Genomic DNA, 15,816 nt, shown 5'->3' with positions numbered 1-15,816 from the left:
CGTGCCTCTGACAAGTTGGCCTGGGTTGAGTGTTCCCCAGTGTGTGGTTGTTGGAGCTGTTCCTAGGAGTAAGAGGTATTGTCAGTAGGAAACAGGCCTTTGTGAGCCCTGAGGCTGGCACTCTGCCCCAGTACGTCGGCCTCATTTTAGTGGTGACAAAACTGGGGCTCAGAGACATCAACTCCCTGACCCTGAACACCCAGACTGTGCGTGGTGGGCTGGGGTTTGAATGTGGGGCTTGAAGACCCATCATCTCCTCTGGTCCCCCAGTCTCTGCTGCCCAAGAGGAACAGGATCCCAGGATCCAGTCCCCTCATGGCAGCAGCCAGGGTGGGTGGAGATGGGGAGGCAGAGTTCCAAAGCCCCCCGGACTCTGAGGCAGGTCGGGGGCCAAGAGTAACCCGGACCTGCGGACCCCATCCCGAGAAGAGTGGCTGCATGCCCGTCCCAGTGGGCAGGAGATCTGTGTCCTCAGTAAACGTGATGGCGCTTCCCGCTCCTCCAGCCAGGCCGTGCTGTCTTCACGTTTCCAATGATGCGGCCTCCTCTCCAATTCCCAAGCCCAACCCACAGAGACAGCGATCTGGGGTCCATGTGAGGTTTGTCTGCAGCTCTGACCCGCTACTTCCCGCCAGCTCCGCGGCCGCTTCTGGAAAGCTCTCTGCTGCCCCCTGGTGGGGAAGGTCGGGGCAGGGCTCTGGCTGCAAGCATGGGGTCCCAGAACCTCCTGGCTCTGTCACATCTGCTGGGTGGAAAACCAACCCAGGACTGAAGCAGCAGATGGGTGCCTGATTCCTTATTATCAGAGCTCCACCCACTGGCAAGTCTCTCTCCGGGCCTCAGTTTCCTCTTCCATTAAACGAGGGGCTTGGGGGATACCAAGGAGGGGTAACAGCTTAGTGAGGATGGCAGGTTTCTTCTGGGGAGATGAACACGTTTTGAAACTACATGGCGTGAGTGGTTGCACAGGACTGTGAGTGCAAAAATGCCACCACATTATTCGCGTTGAAATAGTTAATTGCATGCGATGTGAAAGTCACCTCATTTAAAGTGTTTAAAAGAGGGGCCTGGGAGAGTGCAGTGTATGTGAGAATCACGTGGGACACCCACAGTCTCTGAATCTCGGTTTCCTTGCCGTAAACTGGCAAAGAGACCGTGTGAGCTGTGTTCCCTAGGGCCAAGAGATTCCAAGAAGGAAAAGCTGGGATTCCAGGGACTGGGATGAGGGCCAGGGGCCGGAAGGGGAGGGGGCCTGTGGGGACGGCATAGGGGGCAGGCCAGACAAGGCTTTCAATACTGGGTAGCAGCGTCTACACAGGCGGAGATACCTGCATCTCACTTCCTGCAGGGCTGACCGGTGGCCAGAGGTGGGACTGGCCAGGCTCGGCCCAACCAAGTCTGGGAGCAGAGGACACTGAGTGAGGGATCCCCGGGGCCACCTTCACTGGCCTGCGGCTCTCCTGACACCACAAGAGAGGTCCAGGAGCTGACCTTGGGTCCTAATGGGGGACACCTTCCTGGCAGCAAGCTGGCAGGGTGGTGTGGTGGTCAGTGTACTAGGCTCTGTGTCTCCACCCCTACCTGCTGTGTGACGGTGGGCGAGACACCTAACCTCTCTGTGCCTCTGTTTCTTCAATGGCGAACAGGGGCACTAGCAGCCTCTACATGCAGGCACAGTGGCCTGAAAGATAAAGGCAAGGGCAGCACGAGACCTACAGCAAAAGCTCTGAGCAGGGAGCTGCCCAGGGAGTTCTACCACCATCTCCCCTCTGGCCGCCGAGGAAACCGAGGCTCATGGTGACCTGGCCCAGGTCTGTTGGACTCAGGGTCCTTCTCATCCCCAAGATCAGAGGGCTGCCACCAGGGAAGGAGCTGGCACCTAGACCCCGCCCAGGAAGCACACAGGGAAGGATGCCCTGGGGAATTCAGTATGTTATTGCAAAAAAAATTTATTGCTATTTGAGCCCTGCTTTCATGCCTCCGTTTCCCAGAAAATGAGCCACGGAGACACCAGGAGAGGCAGGAGACCATTCTCCTTGCACAAAACCCACTCCGTCGGATGCTGTCCTCAGTGAGGGTGGCTGGGGCCAACCAGGGGGCCCACCCGCAGAGTGGCAGAGGAGGCAGGTTGACCCTGCAGACATTGAGCACTGTGGCGAAGGTCCTGGCCTTCTGGTAGAAGAAGAGCGACTTCTCGCGGTCCAGGAGGAAGTTGTGGGAGATGGTGGCCGGCCGCGTGTAGGTCTTCAGCTGTGCCCTTCTTGTTGCCCAGGTCCACGGAGGCTGCCAGTGCCAGCTGGTAGTACCCAGCTACATCAAACCGTTCCTGAAGGGGACAGGCCATGCTCAGCAAAAGGGGGACTCGGAGCCTGTCTTCCCAGAGGCTGCTCCCATCTCCAGGTCATTCCACATGTCCAGCCAATGCTGGCTCACCCCATGAGCCCCGAAGCCTGTGACACTGCTGTGGTCTCAGCTGCAGGAGGTGGGGACAACCCTGAAACCTCTGGAAGCCTTCCTGACTATCCTATGCTCTACTCACCCCAAGCCTCTTGCCCCAGTCCCACCCTCTCTGCAGGCAGTGGCTGCTTTCCCCATGGGCTGAGGTCAGGGCAGATCCTGCCTGCTCTGAGAGTTCCATGCAGGACCCGTGGCTCCAAGCCACAGCAGGGGCACAGTGTTGAGTGACCCAGGCTCCCCTCTGGCCCCTGTCCATGCTGACCATTTCCAGGCCCTCCACGGGCTAGGCCAGGTACAAAACCGTCTCACAGGTGTTCTCCCTGGCAATGTTCCCTGAAACATTGACGGAGTGTGACTCCCCAGACATCCACTCCCATTTTCAATGCATCTTTGGCTCAAACTCACCATCCTTGGGTTGGGATGCTGCCTCCCAGACCTCCACCTTGACCCTCCCATCTCCCCCCGGCTTCTCCCCAGGCGCCTCCTCCACATGGGGGTGACCCAAGGGACCTCTCTAAGACCCAGGCTTGGCCTGTCCCTCTTTACCATCTCAAGATGGCTCCCAGGGCCAAGGACAAAGTCCAAGATGCAGAAGTCCATTCCCTCACTGCCCCGCCCCACATATGGAGCAGGGGCGTGAGAAGACCCTGAATCACCGCCGCTGCTCATCCAGTGCCCCCCGGCCCAGCCAAACACTGGACTCTGTGCTGTGTGCATGGCTGAGCCTAACGTCCTTGCTCCCAGTCTGAGGGACCTGGGACTGAACACTGACCACAAAGGTGGCCCGGGCTGTGGCAGAGGGAAGCCCAGAAGCCTGTGCGGAGCCCAGGAGGCCCCTGACTCAGCAGGGGGTGGGAGGCAAAGGCTTCCTGAAGGGGTGGGGGCTTCCCAACTACACAGGAAGGAGCCCGCCAAAGCATGTCTCTGCGTGTGCGTGTTTGTGTGCCTGTGCGTGTGTGTGTGTGCGTGCCTGTGCGTGTGTACCTGTGTATGTGGTTGTGTGTGCACCTGTGCCTGTGTGTGCGCGCCTGTATGTGCGTGTGCCTGTGTCTCTGTGCATTTGCGTGTGCATTTCCATGTGCCTGTAGTGTGTGCAGCAGCTAGTGAGTGGCAGGCTGAGCCAGGACACACCTAATCCACCCTATTCCAGGGCTCACTCTCACGTGGAGACTAAAGGGGACCCCATTTTAGAGGCAATCAGCAAGGATGCCCATTTACCCCTGCCTCTCCGCCAGCCTTCCAGGCCCCATCCAGCCCAGCTTTCTCTCCCACTCCTCTGGGCCCCGGGTCCAGAGCCTCCTATACAAGGAGGAGGGTGTGGCCTTGGAAAGACAGCCGCCCTTGGGGAATTCCGAGGGGGCCTCCCTGTGGGAAGCTGGCCTGGGCTGACAGCACCGTCACGATGAGGCCCAGAGGGCTGTGCACGAGAAGGAGGTGAAGGAGGCCTCTGCCCCTCGACCCCAACCATGGACTTTGGCCTCTCAGGTACTACGTGGCCCTTTCCTTCCTCCTGGGCAGGCGGAGTGGGCGGCAGGCTTGACCAAGAGAGATAAAGGCCCTCTTCTGAGAGGCCCGTCCCTTGGTCCCAGGCGAGGCCCTGAGCGGTGAGCAGCATCCCTCTTGGCCTGACACCTGGCACCTCCCTGTCTGGCTGGGACTTGGGAGGCCACAGGGACCGCTTCTGACCACCACGTGTTGCCAGCACTGGGCAGGGGCCTCCCGGGCAGCCCCAGGTCTGTGGTGAGGGATACGGGGCGGGGTCTTAGGGCTGCTCCAGCTCCTCACGTTGTTCTAAGGCCAAGATCTGGGTCCCTGGACTGGAGCGCCCTGGCCCCTCAGCCCATAAGGAGTACTGATGCAGTGCCAGTGCGATGCTGAGGAGGGGCAGGTGCCTGCTGGGCAGAGGGGTGGAGACACCCCAGGTCTGAGTCTGCTAGTCCCAGCTCTCCACCCCTGCAGGGCTAGGGGCAGAGAGAGCACAGCACCTCCCCTCGAGACAGACCTGACCAGCAAGATCTCAGCCTGGCTGGCTGGGGCCCCGCCCCACTGCACCTGCCGTTAGCTGCGGTTCCTTGTCTGTGAACCCGATGGTAAGACACCGTCCCACCCCACCCTTCCTGGGTGATGTGAAGATTCCAGGTGTCTCGGACTCCAGGAAGGAGTTGCTCAGTGCAGGCTGGCACCCTGGGCAGGCTTCCTAGAGGAGGCACCGGGATTTGGGTTGGATCTTGCAACGTGGATTCAATGTGAGGATGATGCCGTCCTCCAAAATGTCCTTCTCCCGACACTGTTTTCTTTGTTAAATGACACTTGACTGTCAGTTTGGTGTCACCTCCTCCAGGAGGGTCCCCCTGACTACAATCCCCCTTTACCCAGAGGCCACCATTGCCCGCTCATGTGTCAGCCTCCCTGGTTGAGACTGAGTTCTTGAGGGTGGGGCCTGGCCAGCTTGGGAGCTGGGTTGTATCTGCGAACCTTGCCGGCTCCTCTAGCTGGGTGCAGAGCTCCAGGGAAGCCACTGGGCCATTCCTAAGGAAGGCTGGAACCCAGACCCCTGGGGTCTGTGGAGATCCCACTCCAAGGGGGCCGGGAACATCCAGAGCCCTGCCCCTCCCCACCCACCTTCAGCCCTGTCCCTCCCCACCCACCTTCATGTCGTAGACGATGATGTCACTGAGCACCAGGTACACCTTCACGGAGTAGAGGGTCTCCTCGTCGAACTCCAGCGGTGAGTTGCAGAGCTACAGGGCCTTGAGGTAGAAGTGCTCCGCCAGCGTGCCATGGCCCAGCCGGTGGTGCAGGGCGGCCAGCCGGTAGTAGGCCACGCGCTCGTTCAGCCGGTCCCCTGGGGTGTAGGCCAAAGGGGCAGGTGTGAGGACGTGGCTCCCTGGGGCAGTCAGGCACAGGCCCCTCAGGAGCAGGTATACAGACCCCGGGCAGCACCTGGCTTGCCTCCAGACACCTGCGGTCACCTGGGCAGCTCTGGCCAGTCCCTTCCGGGTTCCCAGACTCATTTTCCCACCTGCAAAGCAGAACTACTAAGGCTTGCCCCTGTCTACTGTGAGGCTTTGGCAAAGTTGGACATGCATGGCCCAGCTCTGCCTACACGTAGCCATCTGCCTTTGTTCACTGGTTTTAACCAGTGGAGTCCAAAACCCATGCAGTCCAGGTGCTCGCGGGAACCCCGGCTCCATGCAGCCCACAGACGTGACATCCGACTCCTCCTGGGTGTGTCATGATCAGAGCCCCTTACCTTGGGGAGTCACCACATGCCTGAGCTCCAGGTTCCCCCCACAGATACAGAAACCCACCTAGGCTGTCTCTGATGTCCTCCCCTTTGCAGGGCGAGTGCCGTGGAGCCTGCATTCAATGCATTCCCACACAGCTGCACACCTACTGTGTACTGGGCCCCAGGGCACAAGGCGCTGGGGCATGCGGCCTGCCCAGGGTTCCCTGTCTCTGGAGGAGGACAGACGATCCTGGCACAGCACCAGGGGATGCCCGGCCTTAAGGGGCAGGCTACTGGAAGGGGAACTGGGATTTCATCAGCCAGAGAGCCGTGTGGTTGATGAGGGTGGGAGGGGCATAAGACAAAGGGAATGTGCCACTCGGCCTGGCACCTCCAGGGACCGAGATGCCTGGCATGTCTGGAAGGCAGAGGGCACTCTGGGCGGCCCTTGTGATCAGCAGCGGGAAGAGACAGAGGAAGCGGAGCTCTGCACTACGTGAGAGACCTCGGGTTGTGCCGCACAGCCGGACGGGGAAGCCAGCTGGGCAGATCTGCCTGCCTGGATAGGAGACCGGGAAAATCCAGCAGCTGTTTCAGCTCCTGCCCTACAGACCTGGAGGCTGGGCTCTGGCAAAGTGTGGTCCTGGCAGGGCGGGGGTCTCAGGGGACTTACCCAGAGTGATGCTGAGTGCTAGGGCCATGTGGGCAACCTCCAAGCCCTCCTGGGGCTCCTCCAGCGTGGCCAGCATTGGCATCAGCTTGTTGCACAGCTGCAGCTGCGGCTCTGCCTTACGGTTGCCCATAGTCACTGCCAGGGGCAGAGCCCGGTCCTACCACACAGGCAGGTGGGGTCAGGCTTCCCGCAGCACCCACCTTGCTCAGCGCCCTCCTCAGAGCTCAAACATGTGCTTGGAGCTTCCCACGCCCTAGTTACCCCTGCACCTCCACAGAGCTCTGTGCTCTGGGATAACGCACGGTTCAGACACCCTTGTTGGGAGTTGAAGAGTCACCTGAGGCCCATCTAGCTACACCCGGCAGCCTCAGACCAGCCTCTCCCACCTGGGCACTGGGGGTCTCACCAGGGGGAGCCAGCACTCCTCTCTGCTCTAAAAACACATTTATCTGTGCCCAGGGCTGAGCCACACCGTGAGCTCAGAGGAAGCGTCCCCACTTCAGGGTGCAGGCAGACTTGGGCCCTGGCCCTGGGCCTCCCACTGACATGCTGTGTGTCCTTGACATGTCCCTGTGCTTCTCTGAGCCTCAGCTTCCTCATCTGGAATGATGAGGACAGGACTTCCCGCTCATGGTTGCTTGAGATCATCAGGTGCAAGGGTAGAGCCACTGTCATGTCCACACCCGAGCGTTTGTCCTGGGCAGGGGGCAGAGTCATTATCATTCCCGGTGAGACCACTAGGCAAGGATAGGGCCATTGCCACATCCAGTCCCCAAGCGTTTGTCCCGGGCAGGGGCACAGTCAATATCATTCCCGGTGAGAGCACTGGGAAACGAAGCATGTACATGGGAGACCTTGCCTCCAGATGGGAGGCCTCTGCCCTGCCACACCTGTGCCTCAGCCCTCCAGGTGGCCCCCCTGAGGCCCACCCACATCAGCCCACAGGCCAGCTCACCTGGTAGAAGGACACGGCTTTCTCCCGCTCCCAGGCCCCATTGAAGATGTCTCCAGCTGCCTCAAACAGCTGCACCCCAGGTTGGAGTCGCCTGTGTACAGGACCACATTCTGTGCCACCTGAAAGGGGCAGAAGTTCTCTCAAGACCCACATGTGGCGAGGTGACCACACCCACCTCCGCCAGCCTCCTTCCTCTCACACACTGCAGGTACACCTGAGCATTTTTCAGACCTGTGCATTAGGGCTGCCCCACCACTGGCATGAGGACAATGAACTGATGCACCCCAGTGCCAGGAGGTGACTGAGCAGCTGCAGCCCAGGAGCCCGACACCTGTGAATCCTACCACCAGGGCTAGCCCTAGCTCACCCCCCCTGCACTCAAACAGTCTCCGTGGCCCCCAGATTGCTGGGATCCATCCCCTGGTTCCTTTCTGCGTTGCCACATCCCTGCCGCTGCTGAAGGCCACACATCAACAGTGTTGGTGGGTGGACCTGGTCCCCTCTTGGCCATGAGCTCTTGATCCTTCTCCTCAGCTCAAGGAGGTATACAGCAGGTGCTCAATAATGAAAGCTTCACCAGGCTCGTGGGCTTCACAATTTGTTCCAGATCACACTGTTTGGGAAAGCCGCTGAAAACAGCTGCTATGATAGATTCATTTTGTAAGGAGATGTGCCACGTGTCGCTTGCAGCAAGTTCTTCTGTGTGTTAACTCAGTGGCCACATTCTTTGAGCATGACTGTATACCAGCAGGTGCTAGGCACTGTGAGGGGCCACGCCTCTGCCCTCAGGGAGAAGATGCTGGCCACTAGGGGAGGATGTGAGGTAACCAGTTGGAGGGAGATAAAAGGCACACAACAGGTACTCAGCAGTGGCTTAGGAATGAGTGGATGGATGGATGAATGGATGAGCAGATGTGTAGACACATGGATGGATGGGTGTGTGGATAGATGTATGCTTGAATGGATGGACGGATGGGTGGTTGGAATGATGTGTGTATGTCTGCATGTATGGGTGGGTAGATAAAGTATGTACATATGGATGGAAAGATGGTGGATAGACCAATGTATGGATAAACAAATGGACAGATAGATGAATGGAGGAATGGATTAATAGCTAGATTGGTGGGTGGATGGACGAATAGGTGAGTGGATAGATAGGTGGAAGGATGAATGGACTGATGGATAAGTGGGTGGAGAGATGGAAGGATTGGATGATGGAAGGATGGATGGATGAATGGATAGATGGATGAATTAATGATGGATGGATGGAAGGATGAATAGGAGATGAGTGGATGGATAGAAGGATGAATAGGTGAATGGATGGTTGTTGGAAAGATGGATGGATGAATGGACGGATGGGTGATGGAAGGATGGATGGATGAATGATGGAAGGATGAACAGGTGAATGGATGGATGGACGGACGAACAGGTGGATGGATGGTGGCTGAATGGATGGATGATAAAAAATGGATGAACGATGGATGGATGAATGGAAGGATGAATAGGTGAATGGATGGATGATGGATGGAAGGATGAGGAGGTGAGTGGATGAATGATGGAAGAATGAACAGGTGAAGGATGGATGATGAAAGGATGAATGGATGGATGATAAAAGGATGGATGATGAATGAATGGATGGATCATGGATGGATGGAAGATGGCTGGATGGATAGAAGGATGAACAGCTGAATGGATGGATAATGGAAAGATGGATGGACAAACAGGTGAATGGATGGATGAAGAGGTGACCAGATGAATGAATGAATGATGGATGGGTGAAATGATGGATGGATAGAAGGATGAACAGTTGGATGGATGGACGGACAGGTGAATGGATGGATGATGGATGAATGAAAATGAATGGATGGATGGAAGGACCCACAGATGTATGGGGAGATGATGGAAGGAAGGATGGGTGGGTGGGTGGATGGATGGATGGATGGACCGACAGAGAGTGAACAGCACAGAGGCCCTCCTGCCTCCCTTGCCACTCACCTGGATGTACAGGTCCACCAGCTCGCTCTGCTGCAGGATGTAGTAGATCTTCTCTGCTTGCAGCCAGGCATGCGCCTCCTCTTTCTTCTGGAGGTGAATGAGAATCCCCAGACTTTATTTGGTGTAGTCCAGAGTGGATCTGTAGGTCCTGGAATCAGACGCAGGTGTCAGAACAAGGGCTCTCATCCTCCTGGAACCAGTCTGCCTCCTCCCGTGGGTCTGGTGACAGGTGAATCTGGAATGTGGAGACTGGGAACGGCCCTCTTGTGTGTGCAGTGTTCTGCCCTTCCCAGGCTGCTGGGAGGGCCAGGGTGAACACACACGGCATGGAAAAGATGAAGGACATCCTTCTGAGGGAATCGAGCATCATGCTGCCCTGTGGCAGGAGGAGTGTGCTAGTCCATCTCCCCTGCCTCCCAGACATGGCCTGTGTCTTCTCCAGATGCACCAGGAGCCACTAGTGTTCAGAGGCTATCTAGGCCGATGGTTCTCAAGGTGTGCAGGCATCACAGTCACTCGGAGGCCTGTCTGTATAGCTTGCTGGCCCTGCCCCCAGAGCTTCCGGCTCCACAAGCCTGGGGCAGGCCCCAGAACTCCCACTTGCCACAAGCTCCTAGGTGACATAGATGCTGCTCTGCTGGTCCAGGGACTACACTTTGAGAAACATGGCTCCAGCACACTGGCCCATTTTCCTTCTGTGAACCTGAGGCCAAGACTGGAGCCAGTCTCCCGGGTCCCCATGGAATCTGGCTCCTTCCCTGCTCTCTCAGTAAGTCCGACACTCAAGGGGCTGTGACTGCAGCAATGTCACCGGGCCCTGTGGGTGGGGTGGCCAGGGCCATGGTTAGCCCACCAGGTCAGGATGCTCCGGGGAAGCCGAGTGGGCCACATATGGGACGTGAGACCTTGAAATCCTGCACCCCAGGGAAGCAGGTGACACAACTGGCTCTGTCTTCTGTGGGAGAGAAGCCACAGGTGGCTGCTGTGGTCACATTTAAGGGGACAGATGAAGGCCAGGAGTGAAGACTCGGGGCAGGCAGAGGTCAGATGACAAAAGCCACCATAGTAGGAAGAACAGCCCAGAGTGCACGTACTGCGTCTGCTTGAGTTGAGATGACCTTTGACCCAACAAAGGAGGCTCAAGCTGGGACTCACGGGCCAGCAGCAGCCCTGGAACAACCCCAGGCACACCAGCTCAAAGCATCTGATGCCAAGGAACCAAATGATCCAAAGGAAAGGGGCTGATGGGGCCCTGGGCCAGCTTCCTTGTGCCCCCCTCCCTGGCCTGCCCCCCTCCACTGCAAAGCCAGCCCTCACCGCTCAGTGCCCAGGAACAGGTAGAGCTGACTGATGGTCTCCAGGAGCAGCCCCCTCCAGCACCTTGTCGGTCACCTTGCAGACCACAGAGAGCTGGAACTCATGGTACATGACACACTGGGCCTTGCTGGGCATGACGACGCTGTAGAAGTAGCACAGCCGCTGGACGGCCCGCAGCTGGCCTGGGCAGAAGACAAAATGGAAGATGTCAGCCTCCCAGCATCGAAGCGAGGCTGGCTGGGCTCGGAGGCCCCTGCGCTGTGCTTGTCTCTTTTACACCTTTGTGAACCTGGGCCCCATAGGCGGGGAGCCTGAGCTCACACAGGCCATGCACCTGTGCCAGGGCAGACAACGACCACACCGTGACATGGGCACAGCTTGGTGCAGATGCTCATGGTAGACGCCGGCCTTCTTTACAACTCCCAGGGCCAAGGTCCTGGCCAGGCTCGGCCCCTGCACCAGGCCATTTATTTCTGCTTCACAAAGTCCCTCTGGCGAGGACCAGGGCTGCCTTCAGCCTGAGCTGATGAGGCCAGGGGCACAAGTAGCCCCTGTCGCAGATGGAACCCCGGGAGAGCAAAGCCAAGCCTCATATCTGCCACACATGGCATCATGTTGGGGGAATGGGGTTCAAAACCAGCCCCTGGTGTTCCCACACATGCTTCTCTCATGCAACCAGGCTCCAAAACCATAGGCTCACTGGTCTCTCCCAAAGCCACGGTGCTGGGAACAGAGGAAAGCTTCTGATTTCCTAGTGTCAGAAACATTCTGAAAATTAACACCGGACACCAGGTACGCCGAATGGACATCTGTCACACACGCCCCCCAATGACAGCTGAATACACGGTCCCCTCGAGCACCCATGGGACATTCCCAATGACAGACCATGTGCCAGGCCCCAAAACGAGCCTCAGTGAATGGAGAAGGACTGAGACCAAAGCAGAGGTATTCTTCAGCTGTAGTGGCACGAAACTGGAAATCAAGAGTGAAGGAAACATGGGAAATTCAAAAATATGTGGAAATTACACACTCCTAAACAACCAGTGAGTCAAAGCAGAGACCATCAGGGACACTGCAAACTAATTTGAGAAGAATGCAAACAAATGCACAGCCCAGGCCAGCACGATGGCTGACGCCTGTCATCCCAGCACTGTGGGAGGCCAAGGCAGGAGGATCGTTTGATTCCAGGAGTTTGAGATCAGCCTGGGAAAAATGGTGAAACCTCATCTCTATTAAAAAAAAATACAAAGATTAGCCGGGTGTGGTGGTGCACATCTGTAATCCCAGATACTCAGGAAGCTGAGGCATGAGAATGGCTTGAACCTGGGTAGAAGTTGCAGTGAGCCAAGATTGCACCACTGCATCCCAGCCTGGGCAATGGAGCAAAACCTTAAAAAAAAAAAAAAAAAAACAGTGTATCAAAAACTCCAAGATGCAGCTAAGGCAGTGCTGAAAGGGAAATTTATAACTGTAAATATCTGCATTCAAAGAAAGAAGAAAAATCTCAAATCAAAAACCTAACTTTCCACCTTGAGAAACTAGAAAACAAACTAAACCCAAAGTGAATAAAAGGAAGAAAATAATAAACGTGAGAGTGGAAATGGGAAGTAAAAATACAGAGAATGGAAAAACAAAAGAGATAGTCAACAGAACCAAAAGTGGGTTTTTTGAAAATAATAACAAAATTGACAAGTCTTTCACCAGACTGACCAAGAAAAGAAAGATGGGACACAAATGACTCAAATCAGAGACTGAGCACCATGGCTCACGCCTGTCATCCCAGCGCTTTGTGAGGCCGAGGTGGAAGGATCGCTGAGGCCAGCATTCAAAACCAGCCTGGGGGAACATGATGAGACCCCATCTCTAATACAAACAAACAATTACAAACCCAAGTTTCTAAAATCAGAAGTGAAAGAGGAAACATTATTGCCGACCTGACAGAAATAAAAGGATTCCATGAAAACACTACGAACAATTGTACACCAACAAATCAGACCATCTAGACACAACAGCCAAACTCCTAGAAGGACACAAACTACCGAAAGTGACTCAAAAATGACCCCAAGTAAGCATGTGGGGTATCAACCCCACCCTCGGTCTCCTCGACCGTTCAGCGCAGGGTGGGGAGACAGGGACGCATGATCTCTATTCCCTGGCCTGCATTTCCAAGTCTGAATCCACCAGCACCCTGGGGAGGGCCTCGCAGGAGGAGGTACCACAGGCTATTGTGCCAGGAGCCACCGGAGGCTGCAGTGGGGGCTGGGTTGCTGGGTTCCTGGAGGGTCTCCTTCCAATCAGAGAATACCCTGGGGAAGAAGCCTGGGTATGAACCCCCCACCCTTCCTTGGGCAGATGTGTGGGACCGGGGCCCCTTCACACGGTCCTTTCCAAAATCTCATCCCTCCTAGGGCCAGGAGTGGGTGCCAGGCCTGTGCTGGGAAATGGGCAGGTTTGGCCACAGCCCCTGGGGCTCTGGTCCAGGCCACAGGAGGCACCTCTGAGTGGTCTCACTGTGCCATGACAAAGCGCTGCAAGGCAGAGGGGACTCAACAGTATCCCTTGTCTCAGCCATTTCCCTGCACTCAACTTCCTCATCTATCCTCTGCGGCCTAGATTTCGGACAGCCCTGCCCACCTACTGTCCGTTCACTGCTGCGTGTGCAGTGACTGTTCCACAGCACTCCATGGCTCCCCAGTGCTCTTGGGGAAAAGGCAAGCCACAGCCTGAGGCCCCAGGCCCTGCTTAGCTCTCCAGAAGAGCTTCTCACCATCCAGCACCCAACCCACCCACTCCCAACTCTGCACCTCCCTGTATGAGCCCTGCTCACTCACCCCCGCTCACACCCCCGTTCACTCACCCCCATCATACCCCCGCTCACTCATCACGACTCACGTCCTACTCATCCCCGCTCACACTCCTGCTCACTCACCCCCACTCACCCCTGCTCACTCACCCCTGGGCCTTCACACAGGCTACACCACCAGCCCCTCCCCCACCACCACTCCCTCATCCACACCTAGTACTTGACTAAATCCTCTCAACCCTCTGGTCCCAGATTAAAGAGGCTTCCCTAACCTGGGGCCAAGTGCTGCCCCACCATCACGCCACTCACACTTTTGTGGCTTCTCTGGCCTGAAGCTCACGTTCCCACGCTCAGCACCTGCCTCCCAAGGACCCCACAAGCTCCATTTGTGGGTGGGGCCTGGCACACTCTGCACGAGCTGCTTTTGCATGAACTGCTCTGTGGCTTTGGGCAATCACCCACCGCTGTGTTCTCTGTGAAGTGGGATGACCAGTGCGCAGGGCTGCCGAGACACCAAGCAGATAACACAGGCACAAGAACTGGCGTTCAGGGCCTGGCTCATGGAGGGGCCCCAAGTCCCTGCTCAGCAGCGCCTGCCTTGATCCCAGGGTTATGGCCAGGGATTCCCAGCACGCAGGACTTTCCGTGCTCAAGGCAGGATGGTGCCTGAGCAAACCGGAAAGAGCTGGCTGCCCCAGTAGGGCACAGAGGGCCTGGCCCTGCATGGGAACCGCCTGTCTCCAGGGCGCTTGCCAACATCTGCTGCTGGCCATGACTCAGCACTTTCGATGGTGGAAAAACCACCACTTGTTTCCGAATCACAAACCCCAGGTGTGCCCTGACCCGAGTGGCCCCAGAAGGCGCACAAGAGGAACTGGGGCACTCACTCTCCACGCGGTCCATCTCCACGGCGACCAGAAGGGCCCACTCATAGTAGCCCTTGCACTGCTGGGCCGGGCCCTGGCGGGTGCAGAGGTGACCCAGCTGCAGGAGTACGTGGGTGAAGTCCCAGCCACACTCCAAACAGGGAAGCCTCGAGAACAGACGCACGGCCTCCAGGAGGTAGTGCTGGGCCAGCCTGCTGGCACCCGCGTGCAGGCACAGGGTCCCGAAGTTGACCAGCACCACTGCCTGGTTCCTCCGCTGGCCCAGGTCCCAAACCACCCACAGGGCGCAGTAGTAGCCCTCGGCTGCCTGCCTCGTCCGGCCCGTCCTCTTCAGAGCCATGGCCACCATGTTGGCAATCACACCTTCCTGGTCTTCGCTAGCCACCACTGCATCCTGGACAGACTGCAGGATGTTCAAGGCCACCAGGCTCTGCCCATGAAGCACGTGGAGCCAGGCCAGGGCCACCAGGGGGTCCACGATGGCACAGACTCCGGCAACAGCACTGGCTTCCATCACCTGCGTCATGAAGGTGATGGCCGGCCCATAGTAGCCTTGGTGGCTGTACAGCTGGGCCAGGCTGGTGTGGAGAAGGCCACGCAGAGCCTCGCCTGTGCCCGGGGATAGGGAGGCCAGCTCTAGGAAGGACAGGGCCTCCTCGGGCTGCTTGAGGTGCACGTGGTGCCTGGCCAGCAGGAAGCAGGCCCGGGCCTCGGCCTGCAGGCTCTGGCCACCCACCGCCCACTGCAGTGCCAGCTGCAGGAGCTCCCCGTCCGCCTCGGTGCTGCAGATGTGGCCGGGCATCCCCAGGAGCAGGGCCATGGCTTTGGGAACCACCTGTGTACAGTTCTCCCGGTTCTGCTTCCGGTAAATGCTGGTCAGGTGGGCGTACACAGCCACCACCTGGAACAGGTCCCCGAAGCTGCCCTCCAGGGTCCCCAGTGTTTCGTCAAAGTACACCCGGGCCAGGGACAGCTTGAGCCTCCTGCTGCACAGCTGCCCCAGGAGGAAGCAGAGCCTGGCCAGGGCCATGAGGCCAGCTTTCTTGGCCGCCCCTCGGGCCTGTGCCAGGCGCCCAGTCAGCTCCTCCTCGTCGCTAAAGCTGCAGAACATGCCGCTCAGCCATGGCAGTGCCACGTTGTACAGGCCACAGAAGCTGGCCTTGTATCCGGGGGTGTTCAGGAACAGCAGCCGTGAGCTCAGGGCCTCTGGATCCTCCCAGTCGTCTTCAGCTTCCAAGCAGAAGGAGGGCTCCTCAGGGTCCTGCAAGCTCACGTTGCTGGATGCCGCACAGAGACCCCAGGACGCTGGCTCCTGGGGGCAGCCTGGGCAGGCCTTGTATTGTTCTAGAACATTCCTCATCTTCGGAAGGGTCTCCTGTGGCTCCAGGCCCAAGCAAGGTGGCGGAATTTCTGCAAGTCACAAAAATACCTAGACAGATTAGAGTCCAGCAGTGAGTCCTTGGTCCACTGGGGGCAGGGTCCTCGCATCCCCGCCCTCTG

At 57.7% G+C, this 15,816-nt stretch overlaps 1 protein-coding gene across 1 annotated transcript; it reads right to left on the bottom strand.

Moving 5' to 3' along the window:
* Window positions 1-521: 521 nt before the first annotated feature.
* LOC117090741 (SH3 domain and tetratricopeptide repeat-containing protein 1-like) lies at window positions 522-15,726 on the bottom strand (the record flags this gene model as incomplete). The annotated part of the gene is given in 12 exon segments (XM_033223367.1): window positions 522-671; window positions 1,340-1,398; window positions 2,004-2,256; window positions 2,258-2,326; window positions 5,106-5,302; window positions 6,360-6,516; window positions 7,315-7,388; window positions 7,391-7,433; window positions 9,310-9,457; window positions 10,627-10,673; window positions 10,675-10,808; window positions 14,317-15,726. Coding segments are annotated over 12 exon segments (2,741 nt in total), but the record flags the coding sequence as incomplete, so codon positions are not given.
* Window positions 15,727-15,816: the final 90 nt, after the last annotated feature.

This window comes from Trachypithecus francoisi, unplaced genomic scaffold (genome assembly GCF_009764315.1).
Source record: "Trachypithecus francoisi isolate TF-2019V2 unplaced genomic scaffold, Tfra_2.0 Contig01109, whole genome shotgun sequence".
Taxonomy (NCBI): Eukaryota; Metazoa; Chordata; class Mammalia; order Primates; family Cercopithecidae; genus Trachypithecus; species Trachypithecus francoisi.
Note: the sequence above shows the minus strand (reverse complement) of the source record. Positions and strands in the feature narration are given on the sequence as shown.